Source organism: Neoarius graeffei, chromosome 8 (assembly GCF_027579695.1).
Source record: "Neoarius graeffei isolate fNeoGra1 chromosome 8, fNeoGra1.pri, whole genome shotgun sequence".
NCBI lineage: Eukaryota > Metazoa > Chordata > Actinopteri > Siluriformes > Ariidae > Neoarius > Neoarius graeffei.
In genome coordinates this window covers 20,952,744-20,976,962 of record NC_083576.1, presented here as the reverse complement: position 1 = coordinate 20,976,962, position 24,219 = coordinate 20,952,744, and the positions used below count along the sequence as shown (strand labels likewise).

The 24,219-nt window shown below is 41.5% G+C and overlaps 2 protein-coding genes across 4 annotated transcripts in view; one reads left to right on the top strand and one right to left on the bottom strand.

The window, feature by feature from the left end:
* Positions 1-2,530, top strand: part of slc43a3b (solute carrier family 43 member 3b) — a 54,333-nt gene extending 51,803 nt beyond the window's left edge. Inside the window, exon 13 of the mRNA XM_060927400.1 lies at positions 117-2,530. Within this exon, the coding sequence (XP_060783383.1) occupies positions 117-236 (120 nt within the window). The 3' untranslated portion in view covers positions 237-2,530. The remainder of the gene's footprint in view (positions 1-116) is intronic.
* LOC132890499 (zinc finger protein 260-like) lies at positions 922-22,796 on the bottom strand. 3 transcript variants are annotated; one of them, XR_009655204.1, is made up of 3 exons: positions 22,480-22,796; positions 19,986-20,028; positions 7,063-7,108 (listed from the first exon to the last, which is right to left on the bottom strand). XR_009655204.1 is itself a non-coding variant. In XM_060927399.1 (2 exons), exons 1-2 carry the CDS (start codon positions 22,496-22,498, stop codon positions 5,508-5,510), a joined length of 1,620 nt encoding a protein of 539 aa, XP_060783382.1. In that variant the 5' UTR covers positions 22,499-22,794; the 3' UTR covers positions 922-5,507. The 3 variants fall into 3 exon arrangements, 1 of the variants encoding a protein (XP_060783382.1); XR_009655205.1 differs by lacking the exon at positions 7,063-7,108 and adding an exon at positions 13,327-13,436; XM_060927399.1 differs by lacking the exon at positions 19,986-20,028 and having other exon boundaries at positions 922-7,108; positions 22,480-22,794.
* Positions 22,797-24,219: the final 1,423 nt, after the last annotated feature.

Here is a 24,219-nt window from a genome sequence, read left to right as displayed (position 1 = left end):
AGCATGATCTAGCAACATAATATTACCCAGAGAAACATTTAGTTGTCTTTCCCATACACTTTTGTGTGTTAATATTATCTCAAGGGCACATGCTGATGCATCTTTCTGTACCACAGGTGAATGTTGCTTTGACCATCCTGAGTTGCCTCGCCTTTATCAATCCTCTCTACATTTTTCTGCACTGCCGGCATCAAGCAGCTCAACGGGCCAAAGCTAACACAACAACCTCATCTTAAAGTGCATATCACGGTTAAATTCAGAAGCAAGATCAATGTAATTCTCCTATTTTATATTAAACTTTGGTCAAATATCTGTCACATTTTGCATTTTTTTAGAACAGGATAAAACAGCTAGAGATAATGAGATGAGATTTTGCATTTTGTGCAATTTTTTTTTACCTTGCGCAATACCAGAAAAATTCAGTTGAAATCAAGCCATTTGAGGCGAATTGGTCCGCCTCTGAAAAAACTTGGCATTTGGATTTCCCGACAAACACTGATTTTTGTGACGTCATCTGCGGGACGCCTCCCTCTGAATCCTACGTCAGCGCTGGTTTGTTTATGAGAAAACGACCTGGTGGGTTTCTGCAAAGTTCTTCAATGTTATCACGTAATTATTAAAATGATTAACAGATGTATCGTAGGAGGGTGTAGCAACACAAATCTTGATGGGATTAGTACTCATCGTTTTCCAAAAGACCAGACAATGAGGGAGAAATGGGAGCGCTTGGTCTACACAGGCTGTGCACTGAAACCGTGCAAGCTCGCGCAGCCTGCTGGCGCTTCCGCAGGTAACGTCACGAATCTGGCTCCAGACTCCCTTGGGATTTTTCCAGACACGTTTTGTTGTTTTGTTTTTTTTTTGCTGTAGACAGATGGCCTTGTGCAAAATTGCCCTTCTGGATGAGTGTGTAAAGGGACATACTTTCATATAAAAAAAAAAAACACGAAATTGGTCCAGAATATGCACTTTAAGTAGGACATATCCATAAAGGGGATGAGATTAGCCTCCGCTCTTCTGTCACTGGCAAATAAATGTTAAACCGTGGTGCTATTTACATCAGGAGTACACAATATTGTGGGAATGTAAAGAAGCAGCAGCTATTTTCATGTCTATGCCTAATTAAGTTGTGTTCACAGATGTTCTGTACAATTTTTTTTTTTAAACCTGTATTTTTCTAATCTGAATTTTTGTATCTATCGTGCTGGACTGCTATGACTACTTGAGCATTTAACACACTATCCACAAACTTGGACATTTTTAAGACAAAGTTTAATACTTAAAAGGGAACACTGATGGGTTTGGCCCATAGCAAAGTCTGGCCTTTATGTCTTTGCAAACTATACAATGCAGTAAAACCAGCATTTGTAAGCTTTCATTGTAGAATGAGTGTGCAGTGTTAAAGAAGAACTGAAGTCATTTTTAAACTTGCTTTATTTCTTAATTAACGTGTTATTTAATTACGTTTTCGGTTTTAGTAACCTTATATCGTGACTCGTATTGGCAACTAATTGCAATTAAATATTATACTTATCAGCCTCTGTGATGACCTGGCGACTTGTCCAGGGTGTACCCCGCCTTTCGCCCGTAGTCAGCTGGGATAGGCTCCAGCTTGCCTGTGACCCTGTAGAAGGATAAAGCGGCTAGAGATAATGAGATGAGATATCGTGACTCGTATTGGCAACTAACTGCAATTAAATATTATACTTATCAGCCTCTGTGATGACCTGGCGACTTGTCCAGGGTGTACCCCGCCTTTCGCCCGTAGTCAGCTGGGATAGGCTCCAGCTTGCCTGCGACCCTGTAGAACAGGATAAAGCGGCTAGAGATAATGAGATGAGATGAGACTTATCGGCCTATTTAGTTTTTAGCCATGTTCAATTTAGTTTGTTTGGTCCACGGCAGGCGTCACTTATCCACGCAATCTTCATGAGACTTGTGCGAGACTTCGAAGCGTGAAGTGTCAGCCAGGTGTCAGTGCTGCCATTTTGAAAACTGTTTTCCAAACAAAATATTGCACAAAAAGGAGTTTAAATGACGATTACTGCCTACTTTTTTCAAACTTTCCTGACTGCTATCAAAACAAACACAACTTCTGGCTTGATTACATCAGCATTTGAAAGAGGGCACGCGCGTCTTTTGACAACGTTGGCAGATGTTGGTCACTTTGATTTCCGCTGTATGTTTTACTCCCGTCCTACGATGTCTCGCACAGGTCTCAACGAATCTCGTTTACGGCCATTGCTTTGACATATGGACTGATATATTACATAGCATATTTCAAACACTTATAACTTGCTATAGCAGTGACAAAATAGCTATCAAAAATGTATTCCTATATTTAATAAAATTAGAAATAGAATTTTGATATAAAAAATTTGCCTTCAGTTCTCCTTTACCTGCAGTAAACAGAGCATGGATGGATGTGTGTGATTATGCTGCCATCTGCAGGACAAACCAAAGTCTGCTAACTGACCTTATACTGTGCTTCACAGTTGTACACAATCATTAAAATTTTTAATTCAAGTTACTACAAGACTGTGCTGATAAATATTTCACAACCTTTTACTAAGGGGAAAGATTGCATGTGAGGAAACGAAACTAATATCATTTGTATTTCTCCAACTTTCACACATTGCGGAGGAAGCCATGGCCTAATGGTTAGAGAAGCAGCTTTGGGACCAAAAGGTCACCAGTTTGATTCCCTGGACCAGCAGGAATAGCTGGAGTACCCTTCAGCAAAACCCCTAACTGCTGCTCTGGGTGTGTTGGACGTCGCTCTAAGAGCATCTGCTAAATTGCTATGAACAACATAACTGCTTTGCACAATACTAAAATTAATGATGAAATAAATGCCATTTTTTAAATGACAAGATTTCTATAAAAATAATCAGCTCAGAGTGCTTTCCTTTCCCTTGAGGTGTTTGGAGTCTGTGAAAGTGAAGTCAGTTCAACATTTTAATTTAAATTATTGAGTATTCCTCAAGGGGAACTTAAGTCATTTTTAAACTTGCTTTATTTCTTAATTAACGTGTTATTTAATCACGTTTTCGGGTTTAGTAACCTTATATCGTGACTCGTATTGGCAACTAATTGCAATTAAATATTATACTTATCGGCGTATCCGGTTTTTAGCCATGTTGAATTCAGTTCGTTTGGTCCACGGCAGGCATCGCTTATCTGCGCGATCTTCACGAGACTTGTGCGAGACTTCGAAACGTGAAGTGTCTGCCAGGTGTCAGTGCCGCCATTTTGAAAACTGTTTTCCAAATGAAATATTGCACAAAAACGAGTTTAAATGACGATTACTGCCTACTTTTTTCAAACTTTCCTGATTGCTATCAAAACAAAACTTCCGGCTTGATTACACCAGCATTCGAAAGAGGGCGCGCACGTCTTTTGACAACGTTGGCAGATATTGCCCTGTGTCCGAATCCACTCCCTAGTCACCATATAGGGCACTATATAGCGGGGACACCATTTTGTAGTGCTGTCCGAAACCTTAGTGAGGGAGTTGTGAACGAGTGAGCGATTTCGGGCACAGGGTTGGTCACTTTAATTTCCGCTGTACATTTTACTTCCGTCCTACGATGTCTCGCACAGGTCTCAACGAATCTCGTTTACGGCCATTGCTTTGACATATGGACTGATGTATTACATGGCATATTTCAAACACTCATAAGAGCAATTCCAGCGTTATGGACGTGACACTTGAACTCAAAATGGCAACAAATGACCCAGTGCATGTTTTATTGTCTCCCAGTATTTAAACAGGTGTTGCATATTTTAAGGGTGTATTCAGACCAGGATAGTTTGATAGTTCACTTGCTTTGGTCCGAACCAAATGTTTTTTTTATTTTTTCATTTTGGTGCGGTTCGCTTTCACACTGTACATTTTAGTAAGCGGACCAAAATCTGTCAACAAAGCCACGCGCCCTGAGGTCATTCAGCTATTGGTCAGAGACGACACGCGCACAAAGCGCTGTTCTAGGGAGCGCGTGAACCCCTTCTCCTTCATTTTCTCACTGAATACAGCAAACACGTCGGCATTTTTGTGTGTTCTCTCCAAAAGCTCAGATATGTGGACATCTGCCCATATATCCACAAGGGTACGCGTTTCTTCCTCGGCCCACATTTACCCCCTACTCATTTTTTGTACTCTGTAGTCTAGCCTACCACTGGTCTGAATGACTGAACGACTGTTGTAAGGTTCCCTTGACAACTGAAACAGTGTTTGCACTTTGCGGTGGAGTGTCAAGACTCTGTTTCCCATAATGCTCGACAAACGACGGAAGCTCCCGAGGTACAAAAAAGCAAAACTGTCGGATTAGGTCCAGTCTGCTTTCACACCTCCAAAAGATCCGCACCAGGGTTCCTTTGGTCCGGACCGAGTCCGACCTTGCAGCTCGGTCTCGGTCCGCTTGTTTGGTCCGGACCAGAGTTCGGTGGTTTGTATTCAGACCAACCCAAAAGGTCCGGACCAAGGGAAATTTGGTTCGTTTGGTCCGGACCAAACAACGTAGGTGTGAATACGCCCTAAGGCTGTACCATACTGGAGAAGTGATAGAACAAGAACAATTCCCATAGTACATCTAGGGCATGCCAGAAAATGCCAATAAAAGATGCGTTATGGATGTGACAGAAAAAGTATCACTTTTCTTGGGTGACTGTACATTTTTATCAAACTCTGTGAAATTGTAAACCTAATGTCGAAATGGAGATATCCGTTTGATAGAGGGGTCCAAGGTGAATATTAAAAAATCTTTGTTTAAAATATTTTGTATTTCATGCAGAGTTTCGGAAGGAAAAGTCAGCGTTATGGAGGATGTGACACGTCTGAAATAGACATGGCATATGTTTAGAAAATCAGCAATATAACCACCATAATATATCAACTCAAAATGAATTAGTTTTGCGCAAAGAGTGTGTTCTGTGTTGCATTTCATACGGATGTATAATAAGAACTTTTTCAAAAAAATGTTACGGACGTGACAGCGCCTGTCCTGTAAATCGGCGTCGCATCAACACGGCTCCACGGTGACAATGAAATGCGAAATCATATACCTCATTTACAGTTTGCTTCAATAACCCCATTGCGTCCTGAAAGGATGCTGAACATTGTTGTGGGCGAATATGTGTATCATATTTTGGTTGTTGAAAAAAGTACTCAACTGGATGCATTGAAATCACCAAATTCTTGATTGTCATTAGCTAAAGTAGTGAAGGCGAAGGGAACAATTCTTGTGACAAATTGGTTCAACTTATTCACATCTGTAAAATACAGGCCTAGGTGATATCTCTGGGAGTGGTTTTGATGCATTACATGTTGCTTTATTTTTGCATGGTGAGGTTGACATTTACATGGAATTGCCCATAACTTGCTACAGCAGTGACAAAATAGCGATCAAAAATGTATTCCTATATTTAATAAAATGAGAAATAGAATTTTGATAATAAAAAAATTTGCCTTCAGTTCTCCTTTAAATTAGGCCATGCTGTAGAAACAGTCAAGAACGTTGGGGCTCTCCAGCTGCACTATGCACCCTTTCTTTGTGCTTTCGTAGGTAGCCTTTTCGAGTGAACTTCAGCTCGCAAAGGTTACATGCATGCGGCTTCTCACTGGAGTGTGTGTTCATGTGTGAATACAAGTGACTTGACTGTTTGAACTGGCGCGAGCATACAACACACGAATACGGCATGGCCCCTGTGTGTATGCGTTTGTGTGTTTCTAGTGAAGAGTGGTTAGCAAAGTATTTATTGCATGTATCGCACTTATAAAGTTTTTCTGGCCTTCCCTTAGGTGTGGTACTTTCGATCTGGTGGATGTTGCGCAGGTGTAGTTTCAGGTAGTCTGTACGGTTGAAGCTCATGCCACACTTCTCACAGATATGCGGCGTTTGCCCGGTGTGTACCAGTATGTGGCGCATAAGATGATATTTTTGGATGAAGCCTTTACCACAGTGTTCACAAATGTGCATCTTCTTCCCCGAGTGCCTCAACAGGTGTCTTTTCAGATATGGCAAGTGAGTGAACTTCTGGCCGCACTCGTTGCAAACGTAGTCCATCTTACCACTGTGGCTGAGCTGGTGGATGCGCAGGTTGGAGCTGCTGGTGTAGTGTTTGCCGCATTCCTCACACTCAAATGGTTTCTCTCCTGTGTGTGACAACATATGCCTCTTTAACATGGCTTTGCACTGGATGCTACGGCCGCATATTTCGCACTCAATGGGACCAGCTTTACGAGGACCCTGTCCCTCTTTTTTCTTAACTCGTGGCTTACATGATGAGCCCTCAGTCGGCCGCTCCAGGAGATCAGACTTCCCATGTAACTTTTTTAAAGCTTGGTCCTTCCGCTTTGGAGTAACTTTGACATGCCGCTTTACTGGCTTCTCTTCCATGTCCTTTTCATTGTCACAGGATGCAAATTCTGAATGTCTGCGCTTGCTTCTTCTTTGGAATTTTTTGACCTGATGCTCTTCAGAGTCCTTCACGTCTTTAGCATCCTCAGATATGCTACCACTCTTTGCTCTGCTGTTGTCCAGGTCAGATAAACTGTGGTCATCCTTTTCTGCAGAGACTCTACACTTTGGTTTCGGCTTTCTGGATATGGATGCTTTCTTGGTCAACTCATCAGAGAACATTTCAGAATCGCTGTCTGCTGAAACACAGCTACTAAACTCCTCCGCCTTTCCAGTGAAACAATTTCTGGATCCTTGGTCTGAAGCCACTGGTGATATCTTCACTTGTTTTCTTGCCTGACGCCTTTTCGTTTCTGACCCTTCTGAAAGACAATCTTCCAGCTCCGACTCACTTTTAGCTGGACTGACATCACTACATCTCTGTGTCTTTTTGATGCTTCCTCTTCTTTTAGGCTTTGCTTGGTGTGAACTCTCAGTGGACTGCCTCTTGGCTTGTTTAACACGAGCTCTTCTTTGAGGCTTTTCTGGATTGTCGTCTACGTCGCTGCTGATTGGGCTCATATAGCTATACGTCCTTCTCTGGTTTTTGGACCACGTTCCGGGTGAGCCGTGTTGCTCCGCCATCTTGCCTGGAGAGGGTGGAGTCAGAGAGACGACATCGTCGGAATCATCACTAGCTGTCAGGGGAGCTAAAAGGTGACGAGAAGATTAAAAAAAAAAAAAAAAAAAAAAAACATATGGAGAATTACAATGGAGAACTCCAGCCATGTTCCTACAAATGAACTGCTGATTCTGTTACCTTTAATGATGGGAAGGCTAGAAAAGCCAGGATGCCAAACAAAATTTGCAATATGCATGAAATTCTTAATTTTATGTACAGTTGCAGTCAGAAGTTTATATACGGGACATGAATGTCATGGCAATATTCAACTATTCTTTTTCTGGGGCAGAAATATTATATAACATGCATCTTTAATAGGAATAAAAAAAATTGGTGCACAAATTAATTTATTTTGGGTTTGCTGAAGTCAACACATGGTCAAAATTATAAATACTGAAGAAAAATACTCACACTTAGATTATTAATTCAGTGGTGCTGAAAGTTCCAAAATGCCTTATCAGTAGATGCATACAGTTTATCACAACTTACCAAGGCCTATTAACTTCCTGTTAGTGATTATGGTTGACTACAGCTGGTAGCTTCTCTGTGCCAACATAAAAACGGTTTGCTCGACAGCACTCACTGGATTAACCAACACACAGTACAATGGGAAAGTCCAAGGAGCTCAGTGCAGATCTGAGAAAGAGGATCACAGATTTACACAACTCAAGAATGTCTCTTGGAGCCATTTCTAAACAACTGCAGATTCCAAGATCATCAGTTTAAACAACTGTATGCCAGTAGAAGTTACTGAGAGGTATAGCCACTTTGCTGAAAGAAAACCCAAACTGTCACCCTCAGCTAAGAGGAACTTGGTTTGGACGGTCAAGAACAACCCAGGAACCACCAAGGCACAGGCCTGCTATGAACTGGAAGCTGCTGGAATACTGTCTATCGTCAAGCGAATTTTACACTGCCATGGACTGAGAGGCTGCCGTCCAAGAAAGAAGCTGCTACTCGAAAGCTGATACCTTCAAGCTCGACTAAAGTTTGCAACTGACCACATGAACAAAGAAAACAGCCCTCTGGAGGAAAGTTTCGTGGTCAGATGAAGCAAAGATTTACTTGTTTGGCCACAATGATCAGAGGAACACTGTACCAACAGTTAAGTATGGTGGTGGTAGCATCATGCTCTGGGGTTGTTTTGCTATCAGTCAAACTGGTGCATTGCACAATGTGAATGGAATAATGAAGACAGGACCAGAGATGTCCACAAGTGCCAGTGACCTGCGGCTTTCTCCGCCTACACAGATGGTCTGCGCCAGCTACTCAATCCCAGAAAAGAAATAAAACTTGCCTTTCAATGTTCAAGCGATTGATATCGTCTCCGCTGCCCATAATTTGCTGCAAATCCAATTATTTCACCACAAAAATGTCTTCGATTTATTCACTGAAAATGCACCAGAAGGCATGTAAAATGGGCATGCCCCCAGACCCCAGAAAATTAGCATGCCTTAGGCACACTGCCACAAATTCCAGTGCCACCTACTACTTTTTTTTTTTTTTTACCTGGCTAATTCAGATTTTCTGGGGAACCATGGAGGACTCTCAGGATTCTTCAGCATAACCTCAAACAATCAGGAACTTGGACACAATTGGTTGGTCCACCAGGACAATGACCGCCAACACACATTGTTGGCTGATTGTGGAATGGATAAACCAGGCTAACAATAAGAAGCTTAAAACAAGTCCTGACCTCAACCCTATTGAAAATGTGGTCTGTCAGGAAACGCACAAATTTAATTGAGCTCTACCAATTCTGCCAAGAAGAGGAGGTCAAATATCCAGCCAGAATTCTGGCAGAAGTTGGCTGATGGCTATCAAGCATCTGGTCAAGGTGAAACTTCCTAAGGGGTATTTAACCAAATATTAGATGCATGTATATTTTTTACCCTGTATGTACAGTTTTGACCCCGTATTGATTTCAGAAAACCCAAAATAAATTTTGCACCAAATTCTTGTTTTTTCCCCCCTCTATTAAAAGATGTTGTACAATCATTCTGCCATAGAAAAAAAACAGTTCAAAGAAAATCACTGAAAGCTCAATATTGCCATGACACTCACGTCCATTATGACATTCATGTCTGTGGATGTAAACTTGTGATCGTGACTATATAAAAGCACCATGAAATCAATAGTACTGCACTGCAGCTGCGTAATATGTAGGCCATATATATTCAACCGCTGGAAGACTTGGCGAAAGGAAATTTTATCACGCCATTAAGCACAAAAAGTCCTGAAACAGAACTCCATTTGGAATTTACTCAGTGTGCTGCTCGTTGGCATGTAGCCTACAGTTCAACCCATCAGTAATCACTACATCAAGATTAAAATTAGACTGCCTTTCAGATTTTTCAAGCGTAGGTCATAAAACGAATTTTCCCCGACACCCAGTTATTTTTGTTTAGTGGACCAAAAACTACTGAATTCGAATCACAGACTTCCAATTTTATTATCTCATCTCATCTCATTATCTCTAGCCGCTTTATCCTTCTACAGGGTCGCAGGCAAGCTGGAGCCTATCCCAGCTGACTACGGGCGAAAGGCGGGGTACACCCTGGACAAGTCGCCAGGTCATCACAGGGCTGACACATAGACACAGACAACCATTCACACTCACATTCACACCTACGGTCAATTTAGAGTCACCAGTTAACCTAACCTGCATGTCTTTGGACTGTGGGGGAAACCGGAGCACCCGGAGGAAACCCACGCGGACACGGGGAGAACATGCAAACTCCGCACAGAAAGGCCCTCGCCGGCCCCGGGGCTCGAACCCAGGACCTTCTTGCTGTGAGGCGACAGCGCTAACCACTACACCACCGTGCCGCCCAATTTTATTATTATTTTTTTAAATAGAACAATTAATGAATTTATGGCCATATAGCCCGAAATTCTCCACTATTTTTTCCTGCTTCACCATGACCCAATTCAAGATGCTATGTCATGCATCACATGGTGGGCTTTCCCCGTTTGCACAAGGCATTGTGGGATACAAATTTGAAACAGGAGAGAAAAATGGAGGACACGAATGGAACGTGAAAGACGGACTACAACAACAGAAAGCGAGAAGACGTTATGTTGCAAAGGAAAGGAAACAGGACCAAACTAATAAATATCGGCGGTCAGCGAGCACCTCGGTGTGATCAGCTGTTCGTTTAGCGACTAAATGATGTAACCATCAATGCACGGTCAAGGTAAACCTGTAGATGGCAGTAATGCAACACTGTGGATGCCAGCTGCCATAAAACCCAAAAGAAGAAGGTAAAACTGCGCATACGCACACGGACTTCCTCTGTCTGCTTGACCGCGCAAAGCAAGTGACTTCATGCACATTATTTGCTCGGGAATCCTCTCAAATTAAATAACTTCCCAGCCACATAATGGCCTTTTTTAAAGATATTACAGAAATAAACATACCGTACATCACAATGACCAAAGTTCAGAGGGAACTGAATTTCACCGATTTTATGAAATCAAAAGGCTGTCCACTTTTAATCTCATGAATAAAAATCATATTCATTCTTGTACATACAGAAAACAATATTATGAATGTTTCAAATTTTGCACATGTAAGTACAAAGTTTTCACTGGCATGTAAGGATATATATGGTGCAACGATAAATCGCGATACAAATTTATGACGAATCAAATCGATGGGATAGAAAGTTAACCACGATGGTAAGATTCACATTAGTGCCCCGATTTAAAAGTTCACAATGCAACTGTCCTCACAAACAAACAAACAAACAAACAAACAAACAAACAAACAAACAAACAAACGTGTGCATTTGGGATCAGATTGCATCGTTTTGAACATCTTTGCATTGGTAAAATCCATTTTATTAATATATAACTATTAGTAAAGGCTGTATGCCTTTATTATTTAGAAATGTGGCCAATAATTTTATATTTAGATTCATTTCTCCTCTCAGCTGTTTCTGAAGCATGTGCTCTCATCTCCACTCCTGTCAGTAGCCAAGTCTTGAGTATGAGAAACATCCAGGCAAATCCCTGTGGCTCTCTCGCCATAGTGCCTGTAGGATTTCAAAATAAAAATCCCATCTTGCACAGGACCATCCTTAAGTCAAATGGAGGATTATCATGAAGAAGGAAGAGCTACAATATTGAATTGCATAGCATCATATGTTTTTGCACTGCACTGTACCATGTTGAATCACACCGTAAAATTAAACTGTGTCCAATTGCACTGCATCACAATAGGGGTGAACTGTATCATATTACATATAAAACAAATATTAATGCATCTTTTAAACGTCTCAGATCACTGGCAATGCATTGAAATGTGGATCACATTGACCTCGGTGATCCCTATTCCAAACACAGGACAATTTTTTTTTTTTTTAAATAAAAAGTAAGAGTTGAGATTGGGTTGTTTGAAGGACATGATGCTAAACATACTCTCTTAATCATAAGTTACACTGGAGTGGTTCAAAACCACAACCTGAATGTGTTAGAATAGCCCCATCAAAGCCCAGCCTTCAGTTTGATTCAATCTGAAAATCTGGGTTGAATTGCTGGTCTGAGAGCACAATATCCCCTGCTGGCAACTACGCCATAACTCTGGTAAAATGCGACTGAATTGAACGAAACTGTAATATGCATATTACTGACATATAACAAAGAATCCTGCCAAGTTTCGTGAAATTCCTCCAAAAATTGTGAGAGGAGTTGATTTCAGAAGGCGAGTACCCTTTCTGGGTCGGACGGGCAGACATCGCCACAACATAATCCACCTTCGGGCCTTTCAGCCAGCGGGGGATAAAAATTTTTTGCCAAATTACATGAAATTCTTCCAAAAATTGTGAGGGAAATTGATTTCAGAAAGCAAGCACACCTTGATGAAATTGCCAAAGTACACGTTTGTTAACGATCAAGGGCATAACTCTCAATATGCGTATAACTGTCATATAACAAAGCCTTTTGCCAAGTTTGGTGAAATTCCTCCACAAACTGTGAGAGGAGTTGATTTCAGAAGAACGTACACCCTCATGAAATTGTCAAAGTACGAGTTATTTAATCAAGGGTCAAAACTCTGGTAACATTTTCACAAATGAAATTAAAATCACAATATGCGTTTTACTGTGATATAACAAGGCCTTTTGCCAAGTTTTGCGAAACTCCTCCAAAAATTGTAAAAGGAGTTGATGTCAGAAGGAAAACACGATCCCTGTGTCCAAAATCGCTCATTCGTTCACTACTCCCTATATAGAGAATTACTATATAGAGGACTATATAGTGAGCTCATTGGTTTAAATAAATAAATAAATAAATAAAGCTTTTGGACACTGTCGCGCTGGTATTTACATCATTACTGTCGCACAATTAAAACATGCAAGGTCAGGCGGCTGGTGGGTTTTCAAAATAATAAATACATGCATGTATTTTTGTGATAAATCCATATTATACTAAGCGGATTTCCCACATTAATAAATACAAAGTACCTGCATCTTTCAGTTCTTTTAAATCAAGGCTGAATACTTTCTTCTTTGCTGCTGCCTTTTATTAAATCAAATTTGAGACTTTTAATTTGATTTCTTTCAGCAGGACCACAATGATGGGATATATTGCTTGGTTAGTGACCATTGGATGTACACTACTTGTTGTGATGCATTGTGGGATACTTTGAGTGCACGATATAGGGTGTAATAATCTCACTATCGTTTCGGGCAGCACTACAAAATGGTGTCCTCACTATATAGTGCCCTATATAGTGAGTAGGGAGCGGTTTTGGACACAGGGACTCTCATGAAATTATCAAAGTATAATTTTGTTACTCAAGGGCTGTAACTCAATTTAACAAAATTACGATATGCGTACTACCGACATATAACAAAGAATCCTGCCAAGTTTCGTGAAATTCCTCCAAAAATTGTGAGAGGAGTGGATTTCAGAAGGTGAGCACCCTTCCTGGGACGGACGGACAGAAATTGCCACAACATAATCTCCCTTCGGACCTTTTAGCCAGTGGGGGATAAAAAAAACAAAAAACAAACCAGAAGCGTTGCATTCTATATTAGCAGCAACTTCCAGTGCATCTGTTGTATGCAAAACAACAGCATTTGAATGTTATCAAAAAAAAAAAAAATTGTGCTGCATTGGATAGAAGTGGAAGTGACTTCAGTCCAGACCTACAGTAATTAGACCAGTCAAGCAGCTGGTGAGTGGTGAGCAGGGTGGCATTGTCCAGTCTGTTGTCAGGGGGCCTAAACAGACACAGACTGTGAAGACTTGGTGCTCTGTCCAGTCCATATCCACTGAAGTGATTAAACACAATCCTCTTGTTCAAAGATGAGGTTCTGTCTTTTGTCTTTCAATGGTAGTTCCAGCTATATCTGTATTTTGAGAAAGAGGTCAAACTATAACGCTACTGAGTTGTACACAATTCATCAAAAGCCTTACATTCGTACATTCATCATACACTACTACAAGCACTTGTTTTATACTGCAGTCCTTGCACTTTAGAAACATTCGGTCAGTGTGCTGACTCTCTGTAATTTTGGTGCACGCTAGCCCATTTGTGAGGAGATGGAGCAAAATGCTTGCTCTGTCTGCCAGCCTTACCAATTGCATGATTTTTTTTTTTTGCTAGATTTGACATCGTTTTAGTATGGAGACCCCTGAGAGTCATCGCAGGGGTTTTTTTTTTGAGTGACTTTTATGTTCTCTCGCAATAGTTTTGCGTTCCCTCACACGAATGGTGAGGATTAAAGTATTTTGAGGGAATGCAAAAGTAGGTCCAAAAATTTCCTTGATGACCCTTAGGGGGCTTTATATTTCAGACCCCTTTAAAAAAAAAAGTGACAAACCTAGTGAATCAATCACTGACCACCACTGTTTCCTTCAACTAACCACTGATCACCACTGTTTCCAACATCCAATCACAAATCAGCATTGTACAGTATGTCAAACCAGCATCCAGGCGGGTTTTTTTTTTATGACCTCTGCCAACTTTTTTGGGGGAGTTATGTTTTTGTCTCGGCGGCACGGTGGTGTAGTGGTTAGCGCTGTCGCCTCACAGCAAGAAGGTCCTGGGTTCGAGCCCCGGGGCTGGCGAGGGCCTTTCTGTGCGGAGTTTGCATGTTCTCCCCGTGTCCGCGTGGGTTTCCTCCGGGTGCTCCGGTTTCCCCCACAGTCCAAAGACATGCAGGTTAGGTTAACTGGTGACTCTAAATTGACCGTAGGTGTGAATGTGAGTGTGAATGGTTGTCTGTGTCTATGGCTACGTTTACACTAGACCGTATCTGTCTCGTTTTCTTCGCGGATGCACTGTCCGTTTACATTAACCCCCCTGAAAAAGCGGGGAAACGGGAATCCGCCAGCGTCCACGTATTCAATCTAGATCGTATCAGCTCCGGTGCTGTGTAAACATTGAGAATACGCGAATACGCTGTGCTGAGCTCTAGCTGGCGTCTCATTGGACAACGTCACTGTGACATCCACCTTCCTGATTCGCTGGCGTTGGTCATGTGACGCGACTGCTGAAAAACGGCGCAGACTTCCGCCTTGTATCACCTTTCATTAAAGAGTATAAAAGTATGAAAATACTGCAAATACTGATGCAAATACTGCCCATTGTGTAGTTATGATTGTCTTTAGGCTTGCCATCCTTCCACTTGCAAGTAGTAAGTGATATGCGCTGGGATCTCACACACAGCGGCTCAGTCCCGAATCGTGGCTTGTTCACTTCACTCGCGCGCTCTGTGAGCTGCGCAGGGCCGGAGTGCGCACCCTCCAGAGGGCACTCGCTGTTCAGGGCGGAGTGATTTGGAGCACAGGATGCCTGCGGAGCCGAGCGTATCCGCGTATTGGTGTTGCTGTGTGCACGGCTAACGGTTTTAGTGTAAACGCGAATCGTTTTAAGAACGTTAATCTGATGATCCGCTGATTCGACGTAATGTAAACGTAGCCTATGTGTCAGCCCTGTGATGACCTGGCGGCTTGTCCAGGGTGTACCCCGCCTTTCGCCCGTAGTCAGCTGGGATAGGCTCCAGCTTGCCTGCGACCCTGTAGAAGGATAAAGCGGCTAGAGATAATGAGATGAGATGTTTTTGTCTCCGTTTGTCTTTTCCCCAATTTAACTCAAAGTAGTGAGTGAACAGATTTTGATGAAATTTTAAAGAAAGGTAGACCATGGGCCAAGAAACAATTAATTAGATACTGATGCAAATCTTGATACATGTGCAGAGCCAGGATTTTTTTTTTGTCTGTTCCCAACATAACTCAAAAAATAGTGAACAGATTTTAATGAATTTGGTGTCCAGCTTTAGTATTCTCCTAGGTTCAAGTGATTTGATGTTGATATTTGGCTTGGCAGAGGTATGCGCTCTGGCTAAAATTAGAAGTACTACAGGGACGTTATTACATCTGTAACCACTTCATGTCTATTTCCCAACGAGAGCGGCGGCTACGATTATCGACACCTTAACGATCTTTTGGACATTGCAAAAGTAGAAAAGACTTTCAATACGTAAATTGTGCATGAATAATTACTCAAACTTCCACTGGAAAAAAAATGAGTTGATTCCCAATTACTTAGTGTATCGGACGACATGACACCATTCCACAATTCTCGACACCGTTCCACAATTATTGATATCCAGATGATTATTTATTTAAAAAATAATAATAATCGGTATGTGGTATTAAATTAACAAAACATAGTTTTTATTTAAAAAGTTTGTTTTACATAGACGTATAGTTAATACAAAATATATTTTATATAAAATATATGGATGTCGGTGCTTACATAAATGAGGAAGTAATTGTAATTGCTATACCTCAAGTGCCCTTGACTGTTTGGTTATTTGAACCAATTTATGTGTGTATGTGTATATGTATGCATATATGAGTGTTTAGTCTACGTCTAGTTCATATCTAGAGTGTTTTACTGTTTATATTGTCTGTTTGAGTGTTTAGTCTGTGTGTAGTTCTTATCTAGTGTTTACACTGTTTATTGTCTGAGTGTTTAGTCTATGTCTTGTTCTTATCTAGTGTTTATACTGTTTATTTATACTGTTTATATTGTTTGAGTGTTTAGTCTATGTCTAGTTCCTATCTAGAGTGTTTATACCAGGGCTTTGAACCGGGAACTTTTTCTATATCACATGGAACAGAAACGAAACCAGAAACTTTATTATTTTTTATGTTCCGGAACAGAAACGCTTATTAAAAATAATGGTAACCGGTTAATACCGGTTTTTATTTCGTTCCTCAAAGTTTCCGTAGCCTACAAATAAAAAAGTCATTCTTCTCCTGCGCAAGTTTCTATGACCCGCTGGGGTTCACTTCCTGTGTGACGTTCGCTGACTGAATGGAGAGCGCGGGAGGGTGGACTACTATCACGTCTCCACATCTTAAATAAGAGGTAAATATTGCAGTCTATCGTTATTCAAAAACGTCAATTTCAAACACGATATCAATATATTTGTCCACGTTAATGAGAGGCTCGCGAACATTAAATGACGTTAACCTCTGTTAGCCTATCAATGCATACAGCGCTTTCCACTAAAGCTAGCCGCACACTACACCGATCCACGCGGTACCGAACCGACCCATTTCAGAGCCGACTCCAACAGGGCACGCACATATCCCCGACTAACTCACGACTGTTGACGAGTGCAGTCGCGATTGAAGCGACACCAAACGAGATTATGCGAACTAAGCATCATAACAAACATTCCGCTAAATATCACGTGACAACTTAATAGCTTTGTGATTGGCTACTGGATATAGTTACTGTTAAATCCAACACTTGAAGATGCTACAGGCTGAATTACAAATGACACAACATGGAATATGTAGCACACTATCTAGGCTGCATGAGCTATTATTTCCAACCTTAAATAGTGCACTTATATAGGGGAGTTAAAGCGATTTGGAATTCAGCCACACAACTTGAGCAGAGTGACTTTCCAGCCCACTGTGTCTATGGATAAAGCTTCAGTCTATGGAATTACAGTATATACCTGCATTAGGTGCTACCAACACGTATTTCTCGCGCTAGAAATTGTGTTTAATGATGTCACGTGTTATATGCGAAAGATATGATTGGCTATTGCTAGCGACTCTCGCCGATCAGTCTGGCTCCCGATTAGTTTTTCGAATCAGCTGTGAGATGAGTCGGTACCATCGAAAACTAGTCTTTACGCCTGACTCGCGACTTCAGTTGGCTCGGTACGCTGAAAATCGGCGTAGTGTGCGGCTAGCTTTAGGCTCATACTAGCCAGCCATGACAAATAAGTAGCCAGCCGGGGGGGGGGTTAAACACAAAAACTCCGCCGAGTGCGCGCACGCGCACACCGCATGTCGAGGCCGCGGATCAGCGAAGTCAGCGGGGAATTTGTGGTTATTATCGGTACAAACAGCGCGAATCACAACTTAAATGAGTGCGGTTCAGTTTGACATTGTCAGTCCGTTAGATAAACATTTAATTTTATTAAAATCGAAAATTAATATTTAGAACCTGTGGGCTACAAAAATAAGTCATTAAAGTAGCCGGCTGGACTTAATTGTGTGCCGGCTGTATGGCCGGCAGCCGGCGCTTGTGGAAAGCCCTGTATAGGGCCTGACTAGCCTTTGGTAACACACTAAACGAATTATCTTTCATTTTTGGCACTTTTTCTGTTTGTGTAGATGGGAAGACATACTGAGAATCCAAATCGCGAACATTTGAAATAATAATTGTTTTGAATTATTTCTTGTCTTATTTAATGAAGGTTGTAATAGAATTAGCCTACATTTGGCTTAAGCTGGATGAGACAGAGACATAACTTTATAGCCATTTGTTAAACAGCTGACAGGGAATGTAATTAACCGTTCCGGGAACGAAATTTTTTTGTTCTAACCGGTTCGGGAACGTCTATTTAATGGTGGAACCCAAAACCGGAAACGTTAAAATTCCGTTTCTGTTCGGAACGAACCAATAGGAAAAAATTCTGGTTCAAAGCCCTGGTTTATACTGTTTATATTGTTGTTGTTTTTTTTTTTCAATTATTCTATTTTTATTTATTGCATTGCCTGGTTGCACCGGTCCGTGGGTCAGAGAGGACTGATATTTCATCTGTGCTGTATGTCGAGCATGTATAGCATATTTGACAATAAAGTTGACTTGACTAATGTTTGTAAACAAATGAACTAATAAATGTTTAACCTGTCAGAAAATATTTTTGTTCCACTTTCTAAGTATTTTCGTAGATCACATTTTGTTAATCATTCGTTGTTGTGTGTATTCATTTCTAGTTTTGTAGTTTACCAGTAAATGTCAACAGGCAATCGACGTTGTAACCACATGAAAATCCAGATCAAAGGTCACATCTCATTCCTCGAACCAAATTATAAAATGCCTACTGACATTGTAATATGTGGTAGATATTTACAACAAACTGCAAAAAAAAAAAAAATTCTAAATGGAATAGAAAAATCTGAATATTTCAAGCATATCATTTTTTATATGCTAGGAATTTAATTCTGGTCTAATTCTATTTATCACAATAGGATTCCAAATACTCTATAACAGGGATGTGATTTGGGGCTGGTGAAACTATCTGAAAATTTTAGCCGGGGGTCTGGGGGCCGCAGGCCCCCAGCTGGTCCAGGGCAGCGGCCTGGTGGGGGGACAAGGGGGGAAGCCCCCCGAAGCTCCTGGGTTCTGGGGTTTTCTGACTTAAAAATTGTACTAAAATGGCAAGCAAACACACAAGAAAAAACTTGTCATGATTAACAAATTCAAGCCAATTTAATGGTCAACATGCAACTCTGACACACACGTTCACTCTCACACACACTCTCGCTCACTCTCACACACACACACACTCACTCTCACTCTCTCTCTCACACACACACTCTCACTCACACACACACACACACACACACACACACACTCTCTCTCACTCTCACACACTCTCTCTCTCTCTCTCTCACACACTCACTCTCTCACTCACACACACCCCAAAGAACCAGCGTGAGCAGGACCCGCTAGCCCCGCGCCTTGTGACGTAATTCGCCCCGAGGCGAGCCGCGATTTTTCTCCAACCATTCCCAGCGGAACTTTTTTTTCAATATTCTGTCGATTTCTTTAACTCGATTTGCATCTTTACGCTCGATCACGGAGGCTGCCATCTTTCAACTCTTTGTTTGAGCGAGCTTACGTACAGCTATCTAACAAGCGCGTTCATTGGTTGCTACAGAACGATGGGCCAATCACGTACCTCGTTTCATCTTATTGACGTAATTACGTCATTTACGCAATTACGTCATTGAGATGAAACGAGGTACGTGATTGGCTCATCGCTCTGTAACAACCAATGAACGCGCTTGTTAGATAGCTGTATGTAAGCTCGCTTCAAACAAAGAGTTGAAAGATGGCAGCCTCCGTGATCGAGGCGTAAAGATGCAAATCCGAGGCTGCCATCTTTCAAACAAAGTCGGAACGAATAGGATACGAATGTGGATGAGGGAAAAATCGGAAAAAAAAATTTCTTCAAGTTTTGAGGTGAAAAAAGCGGAATTCCGCGAATTCGCGGAAAAATCACATCCCTGCTATAAACATTCCATTCTGTTATGAATCAGAAAATAAATGATTATAAATCACAGCACTTTTATTTTTTAAAGTACTTCATCTACTTCAACAATGTTACACAAAGATCCATACATAACAGTTGTAAATGCCACTTAATTCCACAGGGTGTCGATAATGGTGGACACCGGTGAAAGTGATCACTATTATCGACACCTCACATGACTTCTCAAACACGGGTTTAGATACAAAATGGCGACTGTCAAATGAAAAAGTAAGAAACAAAGTACGTTTTGACAAGGAGATCATGAAATATTGGTGAATTTGAGAAGTAAAAACATGTCCATGATCTTTCCACCATGCTTACCTACGATGATAACGTCCGGGTTTTCCTCAAATTGCTGCTCGTGCTAAAAAAAAAAAAAAAAAATCCATCTCAGGTAACGAGCTGTGTCATCAGATGACAAGATCAAAGGGGAGGCGGGTCTTCCGGTTGATTAATTAACCAATAATAACTGTTGTAGATGAAACACACCTTTGTAAAACTGTTTTTTATTGGTAAATCTGAAAAGGTGTCGATAATTGTAGCTGCCGCTCTATTCATAAGCTTATTGTTATTGTATACTCTAACTTTTGTTCCCATGTTGATCTTGTAACTCCTTTTAGACCACAATGGAAATAAGTGCTTGCGCTTTATCGTGTTATCCATTTATTATTACCATGTTATTGTATCATTTTTATACAATGCCATTTTAATAATGAATAAATCAATTTGATTTACAGCTTCATCTGATGGCTCTCTTTAAAAAATATAAAAATAAAAAAAGGATACATTACCTTCTTTCCCTTTAATTAATTAACAAATAAATAAATACACTACCGTTCAAAAATTTGGGGTCACTTTGAAATTTCCTTATTTTTGAAAGAAAAGCACTGTTCTTTTCAATGAAGATCACTTTAAACTAATCAGAAATACACTCTATACATTGCTAATGAGGTAAATGACTATTCTAGCTGCAAATGTCTGGTTTTTGGTGCAATATCTACATAGGTGTATAGAGATCTTGCAGTCACGTGACCGGAATGTAAACAGCCGCCATCTTGTCGGTAAAAAACACAGCTGAATACTGCTGCACTCGTATACAAAATGGATCAATTTCAACCGACAGACTACACGGCTCATTTTTCTAATGAACAGATAATTAGATATATGTCTAAAATAAACGACCTACAGATTAGTGACCCTTATCGCTTACCGGATGTAGTTTTCACGACCGTGTCAGTGGATATTGAACTGCCAGAGGTGGAATACCCAGATATGTATAATTACCTCATTAACTTTCCCTCGCTGTTCAGTGGTGAAGCACTGCGTGCTTATAAATCTCTGGACAGTTATCTTTACAGAAATTCAGGATTTGTCAGCGACTCAGCCCCCCTCAGATGTGGCATCTTGTAAACAAGAAAATAATCCTCATTGGACGGGTAAGTCACTTAAGTATTACTAGTACTGATACTAGATATATCAGTAGTATCTAGTATAGCACTGACCAGCCGATTATAGAATAGAATAAGGTAATTCCAGCTGTAATTCCAAATCGTCCGTCTTGTTTACCATGGATCTGGCGTTGGAGAGGTAGAGGCTTGGCAGTGGAGATTTGAGTGGCTGTTTTCTGAGCTTAGTCAACAGGCCGGCTCTGCCTGCAGCCTCGCTTTTGCTTCCGCTCCCGGCGCCGCCTCCTTCGCCTGCCAGACCCGATAACAATCCACGGAGACCCCGCTGGTCTCGCTATCTCGTCCGGAACGTTGTGCATGCGATGGAAATCGCTACAAACTATCATTTTCTGCTGGAAACCAATATCCAGTAAGTCCATACGGTTGTAGTGGATATTGAAGTCCGGTACAGACGAACAACACGCAAAAATACACACAAAAAACGTGCACAGGTAGGGAGAGCTTGTAGCCGCAGCCGTTGTAGTAGAATTGTATATAGTAGGGTTTTCCAGAAGAAAAGGTAGAAGTAGAAGCAGAACCAGAAGTAGAAGGCGGAAATATGGCGTTTGACCGACAAGATGGCGTCTGTTACAATCTGGATCGGCTGTGACGTCACATGCAAGAGCTCTATAGAGGCCCATTTCCAGCAACAGTGTTCTAATGGTACAATGTGTTTGCTCATTGCCTCAGAAGGCTAATGGATGATTAGAAAACCCTTGTACAATCATGTTAGCACAGCTGAAAACAGTTTAGCTCTTTAGAGAAGCTATAAAACTGACCTTCCTTTGAGCAGATTGAGTTTCTGGAGCATCACATTTGTGGGGTCGATTAAATGCTCAAAATGGCCAGAAAAATGTCTTGACTATATTTTCTATTCATTTTACAACTTATGGTGGTAAATTAAAGTGTAACTTTTCATGGAAAACACAAAATTGTCTGGGTGACCCCAAACTTTTGAACGGTAGTGTAAATAATATATTTTAAAAAAAAAAAAGTTCTAAACACCACACCGAAAACAGTCGGCCAGTTTATTGGTTGAGGCTACTGTGTACTCCCAATAACATGGCCAGTGATTCAGGTGAGTCAAATCCTAACCGGCTCCCAACTGGGGACACACACTGGGCTGCAAACGCACAGAAAGATGCAAATGCGTCAACCTGCAGCGTATCACCTACTAACTTATTGACTTTTTGTTGATCTTAAAACTAAAATTTCTTCCTCGCCGTTGAGTTCACAGATTAAATACAGCACAAACTTCATGAACTTGAATAAAACAACCACCTGCAGGTTAACACAGGACTAGTTCAGCATGCAGCTAGTTTCAATTCTGTAGCAAATAAAATAAAATATTCATGGCGCTTGATACTTACACATTCTATGCATCATCATTTTTCCTGGAGATGGTTTTAGTCGCTGAAATCAATTTTAATAATATGCTGAAATAAGGCGCATCTTAACATAATATAATATATGAGTCTATAGTAGCATGTACTTCCGTTTCCGTTGGCTGGATCTTCTTCTTCTGTTAATTTATTGGAAATTAGCGTTTCAATATGGTGCATTACCGCCACCAACTGTTTTGGTTGTGGAGCATCAACGCGGACAAAGACGTTCAAAATGAATGAATCAAATCAATCAATCATAGTGATACACTTCAAATCCTTTCAAATAAACCTGTTCTTTCGATGTTTGTTCTGTTTTCTTGGCTGCTTAGAGGGTGCAGTTGCTGAATAGCGCCTCTAGCGGCGTGAAGGGAAATGTCATGTACTGTATATGAACAGCAAGTGAATCCAGGAGAGGGCAAGAAGGTGCGTCTTTCTTCGAAACGAAGACCAGCAAATGATTTGGATGTGGCAGGTGTTCATTTATTGATCACAAATAACAAAAAGGGCGGCACGGTGGTGTAGTGGTTAGCGCTGTCGCCTCACAGCAAGAAGGTCCGGGTTCGAGCCCTGTGGCTGGCGAGGGCCTTTCTGTGCGGAGTTTGCATGTTCTCCCCGTGTCCGCGTGGGTTTCCTCCGGGTGCTCCGGTTTCCCCCACAGTCCAAAGACATGCAGGTTAGGTTAACTGGTGACTCTAAATTGACCGTAGGTGTGAATGTGAGTGTGAATGGTTGTCTGTGTCTATGTGTCAGCCCTGTGATGACCTGGCGACTTGTCCAGGGTGTACCCCGCCTTTCGCCCGTAGTCAGCTGGGATAGGCTCCAGCTTGCCTGCGACCCTACAGAACAGGATAAAGTGGCTAGAGATAATGAGATGAGATGAGAAATAACAAAAAGTATATAACAATAATAATAAGGTGGCATAGTGGTGTAGTGGTTAACACTGTCACCTCACAGCAAGAAGGTCCGGGTTCGAGCCCCATGGCCGGCGAGGGCCTTTCTGTGCGGAGTTTGCATGTTCTCCCCGTGTCCGCGTGGGTTTCCTCCGGGTGCTCCGGTTTCCCCCACAGTCCAAAGACATGCAGGTTAGGTTAACTGGTGACTCTAAATTGACCGTAGGTGTGAATGTGAGTGTGAATGGTTGTCTGTGTCTATGTGTCAGCCCTGTGATGACCTGGCGACTTGTCCAGGGTGTACCCCACCTTTCGCCTGTAGTCAGCTGGGATAGGCTCCAGCTTGCCTGCGACCCTGTAGAGCAGGATAAAGTGGCTAGAGATAATGAGATGAATGAGCTGAGGTGGCATGGTGGTGTAGTGGTTAGCACTGTCACTTCACAGCAAGAAGGTCCTGGGTTCGAGCCCAGCAGCTGACGAGGGCCTTTCTGTGTGGAGTTTGCATGTTCTCCCCATGGCTGCGTTTGTTTCTCCAGGTGCTCTGGTTTCCCTCACAGTCCAAAGACATGCAGGTTAGGCTAATTGGTGGCTCTAAATTGACCGTAGGTGTGAATGTGAGTATGAATGTTTGTTTGTGTGTATGTGTCAGCCCTGCAATGACCTGGTGACTTGTCCCGGGTGTACCCCGCCTCTCGCCCATAGTCAGCTGGGATAGGCTCCAGCTTGCCTGTGTCCCTGTACAGGATAAGCAGCTACAGATAATGGATGGATATTAATAATAATAATAATAATAATAATAATTCAGGAGGACGTGTTTTGATTAATGTGGAAGCCC